At 44.1% G+C, this 13,042-nt stretch overlaps 1 protein-coding gene across 1 annotated transcript in view; it reads left to right on the forward strand.

Moving 5' to 3' along the window:
* Positions 1–13,042, forward strand: part of cdh23 (cadherin-related 23) — a 710,459-nt gene that overhangs the window by 670,639 nt on the left and 26,778 nt on the right. Inside the window, 6 exon segments of the mRNA XM_052041602.1 lie at positions 853–1,030; positions 2,890–3,101; positions 5,514–5,705; positions 8,000–8,113; positions 10,087–10,213; positions 12,055–12,306. Of these exon segments, the coding sequence (XP_051897562.1) occupies positions 853–1,030; positions 2,890–3,101; positions 5,514–5,705; positions 8,000–8,113; positions 10,087–10,213; positions 12,055–12,306 (1,075 nt within the window).

Raw genomic sequence — 13,042 nt, forward strand, 5'->3', positions numbered from 1 at the left:
GTCATTTTTACTCTTTATTTTTTTTTTATAAAGAGTTGATGTTTCTGGGATTGCATCACAAGCTTCTGAGAAATGAAAGAGGATGTGGTTAGTTTCGTAATGTGTCAAACATTTGGCCAGTGACGAATGACTTCATGTACGCTCCCTGCTGATTGGCAGAGCTACCTTCAGAGAACATAAATCACTTGTTGCTGAGCTTCTGCGCTGTAATTTCACTCATTTAAATCTGTTTCACAGGCTTCATGTTATTACATCTTTTTTCTTGGTTGCATTTGCCAGTTCTTGCCTAAGCTCCCAGAGGGAGGTTTGCCAAGCACAGTTTGGTCTTAAAGTGTGTCAGGTGTTGATCCAGAGCATTCCTACTGCAAACTTTAACCCCTCCCTTCTCATTCTCTCTCTTAGTCTTCCCTTCATTCCCTCTTCCTCCTGTTCTCCCCCAGCTGCCTCCTACCTCCCTTCCACTCCTTCTGCCCCCTCCCCTCCCCTCCCCTCCCCTCCCCATTCTCTAACACACCCCCTCAGCCCTCCACTAAACAATGTTAACATCACTTTGTACCTGTATATTGGGAGTGGGTTAGATTTAATCTCTGGCTCCTCCCAAGAGTTACTCAGATAGTTACGCAGCTCCCTCATTTGCCCCTTGCACAGGAGTCCCAGTGGAGTCTCTGAACACCCACATCGGTGCTGAGCTTGGACAGTGGCAGACAGGCTCTCTAGTCACCATGTGACCCCACCTCTGAACTTGCTCTCCCTATCCCATAAGGCCAGAACCATCTTCAAACTACTCGAAGCTGACGGTCTAACTGCAGCTTAAGACTCACAGGTTAACGAAAGAATTATTTATTGCTTCAGGTGCTGGTAACTGTCCTGGACGTCAATGACTATCGCCCCAAGTTCTCAAAGAATGTGTTTAGCACCAGTGTGTATGAGAATGAGCCAGGAGGGGCTTCTGTGGTCACCATGACTGCTTCGGATCTGGACGAGGGTGAAAATGCGGAGTTACAGTACAGTATTCAGGGAGCGGGAGCAGGTAACTTCAACTGTTTTATCAATCTCTTTCAGAAAACATCATACGTTTCATTTGCATGTCAGAATTATATTTGAAACTCCTACTTTGCATATCTTTTCAGGGACTGTATGAATGAGTACATTGCTAAGCATTTTTATTCTTTAGTTTGGGGAGTTGCTGGCAAGGTTAGTGTTCAATGTCCATTCCTAACTGCCCTTGAAAAGCTGGCTGTGAGCCACCTTCTTCTGGCTTATAGAGGTTCCAAGAACTTGACTTTGTGTCATTGAAAGAATAACCAATGTATCTGAAATCAGGATGAAGTGTGACACAGAGGGAAGCTTGTAGGTGGTGTTCCCAAGGGCCTGTAGCCCTCGTTTTTCTAAGTGATTGAAGTATTGGAAATAAACTGTTCCCAGAGCAAATCAGAGGGTTACCCTGGAATTTCTGCGCCTTGTGAGTGAGTAGGAAGGGTAGAGGGATGGGCTAGTTCCAGTGGAAGGGGTTCCCTTCTTCCTGTCAGGACCTGCACAGGTTCTTGAACTGACCTGCACAACCCTAACCCTACCTCAGCAATGGAACACTAAGGACCACCTCTAGCACTGCCTTGGACTTGTCTCTGATTGTGTCCTTTTTTGCACTGTCTTGTTTTTACACAGTCTTCTTTTCTCTCTCCCTCTCTTCATTGTCTTGCATAATTGATGTTCTGTATGTTGTCTGAACCTACATGCCCATGATGTTGCTGCAAGTTTTTCATTGTACCTATATCACACTGTACTTGTGCACATGACAATAAACTCGACGCTTTGACGATCTCTTCTCCCATTCACTACCTCCGAGGATTGTTCTCCCCTTTCAGAGATCTACTGATGCCAGCAGGTGTTGCAGGAAGTTAGCAGGTGGGAGGGGTGTGGGCAGGGACATCAACAACAGAAAAAGGGAGGGGTAGCCAACCCCCAAAACAGTAGGGGTGGGGTGGGGAGCAGAGTGAATAAGGAAGCACATGCCATCCTTTTTGACCTCATAGGTTGCACTCCTGTGTAATACAACGAGCAGGACCCAGCCTAAGACAACTCAAGTTTACAGTCAACAAGTTCCATTCGTAATTTCACAATCACATCTCTGGACATCAGCTCCCACCACAAGTTACAATCCTAAAGGAAGTTACAAAACTTTTCACAATCGTGAGGTACAAAGATTGCTTATGTAAGTGTTTAGCATTAACTAATACTAAAGGCCAGAAGTTGGTGGTGCCAGTAATTATGGGTACATTTCCTTTCTCTCTCCCAGCCTTTGTCTGCCCGTGGTAAGAGTGAATGCTTGCCTTGCATACTTCCTTCTCTCTGCAGATCTCTTGCTCCCCCTTTTCAGTTCTTCACTTTCATGCCATCTATCCTCCTCCTTCTTGTTTGCTGTCTCTACTCTATTATCTTCCTTGCTCCCACTCTCTCTGCAGTCCGGCAATTGATCAGGGCTTCCAAATAGGTGGATCTTTTTTTAAAATCTATTTATTTCTGGGATGTGAAGTCATCGACAATGCCACCAGTCATTGTCCATCCCTAATTGACTGAGGAGATAATTAAGAGTCACCCACAATGGTGGGCCTGGAGTTACATCCAGATCAGACCAGCTGAGGATGACAGATTTCCTTCCCTGAGGGCACTGGTGAGCTAGATACATTTTTACCACAAAATGATGCTAGTTTTCAATTCTACGTTTATTTAACTATTCACATTTAAATTCCCCAGTTGCCTCAGCAATATTGAAACTCGTGTCTTAGAGTTTATGCATTTGGTTTCCAGACACAAATCCAATAACTTAATCATTACGCTAGCATATTCTACATGATATAAAGGTGGGTCACCTTCTCTCCCTCATTTCAGAGGCCTTTAGGATTGATGAAGACACAGCAGTGATCACCACCACACGGCTCCTGGAATCCTACGAGAGGTTTAATTTGACTGTTGTTGCCACTGACAAAGGCAGGCCACCACTTTGGGGAACAACTCTGCTCAAGGTCGAAGTGATTGATGTTAACGACAATCGCCCTGTGTTTATCAGGCCCCCCAATGGGACAATACTACACATCATGGAGGTAATACAAGAGCAGGGGGCTGTTTCACTGGCATTGAGACTCATTTGGAAATGTGCCCATCCCAACTCCCAGGGTACCTAGTTGCGAAATGTGAACTTTTATTTAATAAAACTGTTAAATCTTTTTAAATGCAGCATCAGAAATAATACATTTTATTTCAGAACTGATAGTATAACAGGAGATGTACTTTTTTTTAGAAACTGATCAGTGATAGTTAGCCGACTCTCCAGCATAACGGCAAGTCCTCCCCAACTAGAATGTTGCCAGGTCTTCAGGAGTTGAGTTACAGGGAAAGATTGGACAGGTTAGGACTTTATTCCTTGGAGCGTAGAACAATGAGGGGAGATTTGATAGAGGTTTACAAAATTATGAGGGGTATAGACAGAGTAAATGTGAGTAGGCTCTTCCCACCTAGATTAGGAGAGATAAGTACAAGAGGACATGGCTTTAGGGTGAAAGGGGAAAGGTTTAGGGGGAACATTAGGTGGAACTTCTTCACTCAGAGAGTGGTGGGAGTGTGGAACAGGCTGCCATCTTGATGTGGTAAATGCGGGCTCACTCTTAAGTTTTAAGAATAAATTGGATGGATACATGGATGGGAGAGGTCTGGAGGGTTATGGACTGGGTGCAGGTAAATGGGACTAGCGGAATAAAGTTTTGGCACAGACTAGAAGTGCCGAATGGCCTGTTTTCTGTGCTGTAGTGTTCTATGGTTGCAACAGGGTTCGGTTCCTGTGAATGGTTCGCACCCTGAACAGTTCGCACATCAGAAATGTGGCCACAAACTGAGATCCCACCAGGCAGGAGATCCCTGCAGCAGCCAGCAAATCCATCCCACCAGTCTCCCAAAGTCTTGATCATATGTTTCAGGCTGTATGTAGCTGGGTGTTCTGAGGCTGGGGAGGACCTGTAGAGAGAAAAGAGATCTTCATTCCATCAGTTCCATTCTGTCCAGTTTTTTGGCTTTGGGAGTTTTGTATATTGGCTGTGTTGAAACTACCTTGTCTGTCTCCAAAGAAGATACCCACAGGTACACAAACCAGACTAATAGGAACAAGGTTAAGGGATGATCTTCTTCTGAAATTTTCAAAATGTTAAGACAAATTAATAGGGTAGTTGGAGAGAAACTATCTCTGTTGGTTGGAGACACTCACACTGGGGACACAATCAAACATCACATACTCCTACATGGTCACCATATATGGTCACATATGGTTACACTCCACCATAAATAGTACAGATGATCCTGGGTTACAGCCATTTGGGTAACGGAAATTTGCCCTTACAGAATTCACAAATCACTATCCAAAATTTGAGATACTGAATAAAATTTGCTCTCATTGAATTTGTGTGGGAAATAAAGTAAGTAAATAAACAGAAATTTATTTTTTTTAACCTGCATTTCTTGATGCATGCTCAGATGACGTGTCTGCATGTTACGGAAAGTTTGCAATATGGACTGTTTTCTAGGAATGCAAACCCCACCCCCACACCGCCCCCCACCCCCCCCCGTAACGCAAGAGGCACCTATAATTGATGCTCGACCATGTTCATTATGAACCTGAGACTGCTGAATTTTCATTGTGAGGGTGAGGATGGTGAGCCATGGGAGTTAGTTTGCTCAAACAGCAACGATACTGAATGATGGAACAGGTTCAAGGGGCTAATTAGTCTGCTCGGTTTCCTACCTCCCTATGATCAATGGATGTAAACAGTTGGAAAGTGTCAGTGGCATTCTCTGCTCTGATCTCGCATGAGAACATTCCCACACTAGAGCATAGAACAGTACAGGAACAGGCCCTTCGGCCCACAATGTTATACCAAACTAATTTTTTTTAAAAATATTTATTAGTCACATGTACATCGAAACGCACAGTGAAATGCATCTTTTTGCGTTACTGAGAATGCACTGGGGCCAGCCTGCAAGTGTCACCACGCTTCCGGCACCAACGTAGCATGCCCACAGCTCCTAACCCTTGCATCTTTGGAATGTGGGAGGAAACCAGAGCACCCAGAGGAAACCCACGCAGACACGGGGAGAACATACAAACTCCTTACAGACAGCGGCTTACAGACAGCGGCAGGACTTGAACCCGGGTCGCTGGCACTGTAATAGCGTTACACTAACCGCTACACTACCGTGCTGCCCATCATTAAATTAATAATCAAATGCCCAACCAAACTAATCCCTTCTGCCTATGTAATGTCCATATCCTTCCATTTCCCTCACATTCATGTGCCTATCTAAGAGCCTCTTGAACTCCCTGTCCTGCTCAGTTGGATCTTTAGCCCTAAGAGTATCAGTCAGGTCCTTTTGAGCTTGTTGACCTGAAATGCTCCAGCAAAGGAACTGGGCTCTGATCAAGATACCTGCAGCAAGATACCTGAAGTGTGTATTGTGCTCATTCTCAGGAGAGGGACCCCGGGTTCAACGTGTATGAAGTGTTGGCCACCGACAATGACGAGGGTGTGAATGGAGCTGTCCGATATGGCTTCCTTAAGACAGCAGTCAACAGAGACTGGGAATATTTCAGCATCGACCCCATCAGTGGAATCATCAACACCACAGCCAGATTGGACAGGGAGAAGCAGGCTGTCTATAACGTGAGTGAGAGTTGGAGTCCTTCTACTGATGTCCCTGCAGTATAATTTTTATGGTGGGGAGCAGTCACCTTCTGCTGACATCTGAATCTGAAATCTATCTGCAGGCAAATACTGCCTGGTTGTTTCTTGAGGTTATTTTGATGATGTGGGTTGACGAGGGGGTGGGGTGGGGTGGGGTGGCGTGGCAGGAAGCTTGTGCAGAGCATAAATTCAGATGGGTTTATTGCCATATACACCAGGGTGCAATGAATTTCCTTGCTTTGCATGAAGCTCACAAAGTAAACATTATACATGGTAAAAATAAATACAACGATAAGTATAGCAACGAGCAGTTGGGCAGAATGGCCTGTTTCTGAGCTGTAAATTCAATAAGAAGCTGTGAGCTGATGTAAGATTAGAATTCTTCCAAGTTTTCAATGTGTGGCCTTCAAGTGATGAGTTAGTTGTGAAGTACAATTGATAGTTTGCTTGTCCAACAATGCTACAAGGCACTTCGTAACTATACAATACACACAAAGTGCTGGAGGAACTCAGCAGGTCAGGCAGCATCCATGGAGGGAAATAAACAGTTGACGTTTCAGGCCGAGACCCTTCATCAGGACTGGAAAGGAAGAGGGCAGAAGCCAGAATAAGAAGGTGGGGGGAGGGGGAGGAGCACAAGCAGGCAGGGGAGAGGTGAGTTCAGGTGATAGGTGAATCCAGGTGAGAGGGGGAAGGTAGGTGGGTGGGGGAGGGGGTGGGAAGGTAATAAGCTGAGAGGTGACAGGTAGAAGAGGCAAAGGGCTGAAGAAGGAGGACTCCGGTAGGAGAGGGCAGTGGACCATGGAATAAAGGATGGGGGAGGGGAGAAGAGGAGATGGGCAGGTCCTCAAGGCAGGGGAAGGGAGCCACAGGAATAAGGGAAGACAAAGGAGTCGGGGAGGAAGGAAAAGAAGGGCTGGGGGTTACCGGAAGTCGGAGAAATCGATGTTGAGGATGTTGAGGCCGTCAGGTTGGAGACTCCCAAAGTGGAACATGAGGCGTTGCTCCTCCAACCTGCGTCTGGCCTCAACGTGGCAGTAGAGGAGGCCACGGATAGTGGAATTGAAGTGGGTGTCTCCATTTTGTAACTGCACAAAGTGGTTTGGACATGAGTTGATGCAGAAGCAACTATGTAGCTTGAATCCTGATCCAACCTCCAAACACACATGAAGTAAGTATTGGTGTTGGTTTATTATTGTCACTTGTACCGAGGTACAGTGAAAAACTTGTCTTGCATACCGATCGTACAGATCAATTCATTACACAGTGCAGTTACATTGAGTTAGTACAGAGTGCATTGAGGTAGTACAGGTAAAAACAATAACAGTACAGAGTAAAGTGTCACAGCTACAGAGAAAGTGCAGTGCAGGTAGACAATAAGGTGCAATGTCACAAGGTAGATCGTGAGGTCAGAGTCCATCTCATCATGCAAGGGAACTGTTCAGTAGTCTTATCACAGTGGGATAGAAGCTGTCCTTAAGCCTGGTGGTACGTGCCCTCAGGCTCCTGTTTCTTCTACCTGATGGAAGAGGAGAGAAGAGAGAATGACCCAGGTGGGTGGGGTCTTTGATTATCCTGGCTACTTTGCTAAGGCAGTGAGAGGTAAAGACAGAGTCCAAAGGCGAGAGGCTGGTTTTCGTGAAGCGCTGAGCTGTGTCCACAACTCTTTGCAGTTCCTTGCGGGGCTGGGCAGAGCAGTTGCCGTACCAAGCCGTGATGCATCCAGATAGGATGCTTTCTAAGTCCTCTCCCTCGTTCTACAGCTATGATTCATTGTAATCCTGGTGTAAAATGGAATGCTCATCCAAATCCAGGAAATTTGAAAGGTGAATGCAGCCTGTTTAATTGTAAGGATGAGAAGACATAACCAACAGCACTCTCAATGACATAAAGCTACTGCTTGTGCCGATCCCTCTCCGAGCAAATAACATCAGACTCAGCCACTGATGTAGCCCTTGTCTTACCAGCTAGGCTGTACTCCCAGTTTAATGACTAAATTTGTTCAGGCTTGAGAGAGAGTCTGAACTCTACAAACAGCACAGAGTCTCCTGATAAATACAGGGCAATTTCTCCAGCAAAATGCAGTGAACAAAGGATTGTTGCGTCATATGAGGTGTGTGTATAAAATCTGGAGGTAATTGAGTGGAGAATTTACATCAGCTCCAGTCTAGACAGGAAGAAGGGTATCTATATTTGCCTTATGTTATCGCTGTGGAGATCGAATGGTACCAGATAACAAGTCTCTTCATTGATTATTTTTGTTTTCTCTTTAGCTCATTCTCCTGGCTTTTGACCTTGGGCAACCCGTTCCCTATGAGACCACACAGCTTCTGCAAGTGGCTCTGGATGATATTGACGACAATGAGCCGCTCTTCCTCAAACCACCTGTAAGGACAGTTCCGCAAACACACTGAATATGGTCAGAAACAGACTAGCAATTGGGCTCTGTAAGGGAGTTGAATAAGAAATTCTTGCAGTGAAGAAGACAGCCGTTGAACCAGGAAAAAAGTTAGCCAAGTTTACCCAATTTGCACAATAAGTTACTCCTTCTAGCATCCATGCAACCAGTATGTTCCTAAGGACGACAGCTGGCTGAGAGAGAGTAAAAGAAATCTTCTCATCTCAGAACATACAGCACAGGAACAGGCCCTTCGGCCCACAATGTTGTGCCAAATTAATTAAACTAGTAATTAAATGCCTAACTAAACTAATCCCTTCTGTCTACACAATATCCATATCCCTCCATTCTCTACACATTCATGTGCCTATCTAAGAGCCTCTCAAAACGCCTCTATCGTACCTGCCTCCTCTACCACTCTTGGCAGTGCATTTCAGGCACCCACCATTTTCTGTGTAAAGTAAATTACCCCACACATCTCCTTTGAATTTGCCCCCTCTCACCATAAATGCATGCCCTCTGGTATTAGACATTTCTACCCTGGGAAAAAGATACCGGCTGTCTACTCTATCTATGCCTCTCATAATCTTATAAACAGTTTTAAGATAACAGATAAATAAAAACCAGGAGGGATTCAAGCTGATCATTTTTCTCTCGGGAATGTGCTGCCTGAAAGGATATAGAATTGTCACAGCACAGAAGGAGTCCATTGAGTCTACGCCAGCATGTAGTAATGCAATGTTGTCAGTGACTCATAGCTCTGCACATTATTCTCCCAGTGTCTGTCCAATTCCCTTTTGAAAGCCCTGGTTGACCCTGTTCCCACCATCCATAAAGGCAGTAAGTTCCTGGTCATGACCACTCTCAGTGTAAAATGGCTTTTTCTCACATTCCCCAAAACCTTTTGCACAAAATTTTAAATCTGTGCCCTCCCGTTCCCCAAACCATCTGCTAATGGAACAGCTTTCCTCTAATTATCTAAACTAGTCATGATCTGGTGCATCTCCATCAAATCTCCTCTCAACCATCTTTACTACGAGGAGAAAGCACCAGCTTCTGCAGTCAAATTTAATAGGAATCCGTCAGCACTCAAACTAATAAACTCTTCTTGCATTTTCTCTTTGACCTTTGCACCTTTCCTAGATTTGGACCAGATTTCAGGACTTAAAAGAATAAGAGGCAATGTTGTTGCTACGTGAAGAATTCCTTGAGGGGTTAACAGGGTGGATGCTAAGTAGATTCCACAACCAGTGAAGCACCCCTTTATTGCTTTGGCCAAGGATCCATTGCATTGCATCCATTGAAGTTTCAAAGCCAAGCTCAATCTTGTCCTCTGGATAACTTTCTAAAATAGGAAATTGAGCTCAGAATAAGAGCTCAGCTACTTAGGATTTGGTGAGGAGAAACTTCTTCACTCTATGAGATGTAAATCTTTGGCACTCTGTAGCCCAGAGACCTATGCATGCTCAGGCACAGAGTATATTCGAGGCCGATTTTTGGGAACTAAGGGAATATGGTGATTGGGGGGAATGTGGAGTTGGTGCAGAGGATCGGCCATGATCTTACTGAATGGTAGGGATGGTTCAAGGGGCTCAATGGCCTCTTCCTACTCCTATTTTATAATTTTCAGAAATTTAGCGCACTGAAACAGAACGTCCTTACCATCCCAGTCACAGCACATTGCTATGGTGTTTCAAATAAACCAGATATGAATAAAAGAATTGATAGACATGTTTTAAAAGAAGGATGTCCATCTGTTTAGCGTCTTCACGTCCCTGAAACATTTCCGATTCTGAATCATCTGAAAATGTACAAGTGGAATCAAATATTTCCAAAGTGCAGAGAGGAAAGTCAACTTTGTTTTAAGAAGTCGAAAGGTTGTTTCAATTTCATATGTTCTCATTGAGTTTATCTCTCTGAATAATAAGTAGCTGAGCTGATGTGGTATCCCTCTTTTATTAGAGAAGTTTACAGTACCAGCTCCTTTTTGTGGCTGAACACTCTGATCCTGCCACGGTTGTCGGGAATGTGACTGGAGCCATTGATGCAGATGAGGGCCCCAATGCTGTGGTTTATTACTTCATAGCAGGTAGGTTCCCAGTCAGTCGAGCTGTGCCTCGTTGTTTGCCTGAATCTTGTGTATCATTTCCAACTCTACAACTCCCATCTTCTCCTCCCCTGACAGCAAAACAATTTTACCTTGCCTCACTGACCTGGTTGTTCCTACCCTCTGAACCAACCATACTGGTGAGTTTGGGATCACATCGCTCAACCCCAAAATATCCGAAGTCCAAACCTCAGACAGTCGTGATCTATGTACTCTCCCTCCCTTGCACGGCACAGTGGTATTGTGGTTACGTTACTGGATTGGCATCCAGAGTCTTGGACCATGAGTTCAATCCCATCATGGCAAGTGGGGAATTTCAATTCAAGTAATTAATTAAATTGGAATTAAAAGCTGGTATCAATAATGGTGACCATGAAACTACCACATTATTTTAATCCCCTCTGGCTGAGTGTATTTCAGAGAAGGAAGTCTGTTGTCATTAACCAGTCTGATCTATACATGAGTTTTAAACAACCAATGTTGACTGTCAACTTCCCAGTGCCAACTAAAATGGCTTCAGAAAAAGCAATTAAGAGTGAACAATAAGCGTTATCCTGGCCAGGAATGTGTTATGAAGAAATCAAAGAAAAACATTTTGCTAATCCTTGCTGAATGAAGGTCAACACATAAAAATTAAAATTGTCATTCTCTTCCATGTAATCACTCTATGATCTTGTCTCCTTCCTTATGCAAGGTCCTCCTCCCCTTTACAACATGTTCTTATAACCCTTCCTTGTATCCCACTGGTAATTCTAGAGCTCTTCACCACTTGGTCTTAACTGTCTGGAACTTCAAAACCCATCCCCTCAGCCAAACTCTCTGTCACATCCCGTAATCCCACTGTCCCTGCTGTTGTGACAATATCCAAGTGTCGGGAACTTCTTTCAAGATCAAATTAATTATGTTGTTATATTGGAATTTAAGCCTTGCTGTGGTACCTCCACCTTCATTCTCCTATTTCATCACCTAAGGAGAGAGCCCGTCACTAATCCCTTTCTATTGTTTGACCAATGACCCTTACGGTCTCTGGGAATGGGATTATCAGTTAGCCACTTGCAGAAGATTTACAGCATTTAGGGAAAGCATCGTGGCTACAATTGATTAATCTATACAGGCAATAAACAGATGATTTCTGTCCCCTTAATCCCAGCTGGATTTGAGTTCAACTCACAGAGTTGGGTTGTCAATTCTCTTGAATTACCCTGGAACCTTGATGAATAATAGAGATTTAACTCCAGCTCATAGGGGTAACATGGAGGAAAAACCTCAGGCCAATGAAAAGAAAACTTTATTGTAATTTACAAAAATCTCTTTGAATTTTGACTTCCAGCTGTTAAAAATAAACTGATGTGGGAGGAAAATGTCTACGTGACAGGCAAGCAAGGGCCATCCAACTGGGAGAAGGCACAAAGCAACTTTAAAATGAATGTGCTGAAAAACCAGATACATCAGGCATCCCAAAGACAATAGGTTAATTGGGCACTCTAAATTGCTCCCAGTGTGCAAGTGAGTGATAGAAAGGGGAATTGATAGGAATGGGGAGAGTATGAAATAATGTAAACAGATGTGATTAATGTCAGCACAGACCTTGGGGCCTTTTTCTGTGCTGTATGACTCTATGACCAATTGGTCTGGTCTGTCGGAGACGGGTTCTGCGACAAAAGCTCCAGGGACCCATTCAACCTGAGTTGGCAAGTCCACATCAGAGGTGGAAGATAAACCAGCAGCTCCCAGTTTTTTAATCTGTATTTGATGCAGCGTTAGAATGTAATCTTAATGTGTTTAACATAAAGAGAAGCTCATTAAGTTGTTTTTCAACACAGCTGGCGATCCGGACAAAAACTTCCATTTGAACAGGAATGGGCTGCTTAAGGTGCTGAATGACCTGGATCGAGAAACCAATCCATTTTACACCATCATTGTCAAGGCCTCGAGCAACCGGAACTGGAGGCCTTCAAGGCAGAGGAGTCAGGTTTTTGACCCCAGCACTGACCTCACACTCCAGGAGGTCCGAATCTTCCTGGGTGACATCAATGACCAGCCGCCTATATTCACAAAGTCCGAGTACACAGCCGGTAAGGTGCCTCATATCATTATGGATGAATGTAAGGTGTGGGTAAGAGTCTGAACAGTACAGAGGAGCATCAGGATGTGTGTAAACATTAATAAGGGATTTTTTTTAAGACTGAGCACAGCTTCATTTCTAGAGTAATCAAGTGAAAAGTTGTAACAAATTCATTGAATTTTGGTTTGATCATACCTAGAATAGTGGCTACAGTTTTGGTCTCCATGTTATGGAGGCCTGGGAGAAGGCCATGCTGGAGCTGAGAAGTTATTCTTATCAGGATAAGCTGAATATGCTGAGCCCTTTTCTCCAGATAATAAATGAAATGGTTTGATAAGGTAGAGAGGGAGAAAGTGTGGAAATGCCTTTGGGGAGTCCCAAGACCCCCAGGTCACACATGAATCCAACAAGCAGTTCAGAAGAAGCTACTTTCCGAAGGGTGGTGAGAGTGTGGAACTTCCAAGTACAGAGTGAGCTGGAGGAGGATCCCAGACATATCCAGAAGATGTCGGGTAAGTACTTGGAGAAGAGAGAAGAATGAAAGGATATACTGACAGAACTTTCCAAATGTCAGCTTTCATTCTTTCCCTCACTGCATGCTCCTTTAGCAGTTAATCCAAACACAAATTCAAGAAGCAAAATTAATAATTCATTACTTACTGCAAGGTAACTGTAAGTATACCCAAGCAGAGGGCTCTTTGAAATCAGCTGATATTTCCTGATATTGTCAGGAACTTCACACAACC

Source organism: Pristis pectinata, chromosome 30 (genome assembly GCF_009764475.1).
Source record: "Pristis pectinata isolate sPriPec2 chromosome 30, sPriPec2.1.pri, whole genome shotgun sequence".
Lineage (NCBI taxonomy): Eukaryota > Metazoa > Chordata > Chondrichthyes > Rhinopristiformes > Pristidae > Pristis > Pristis pectinata.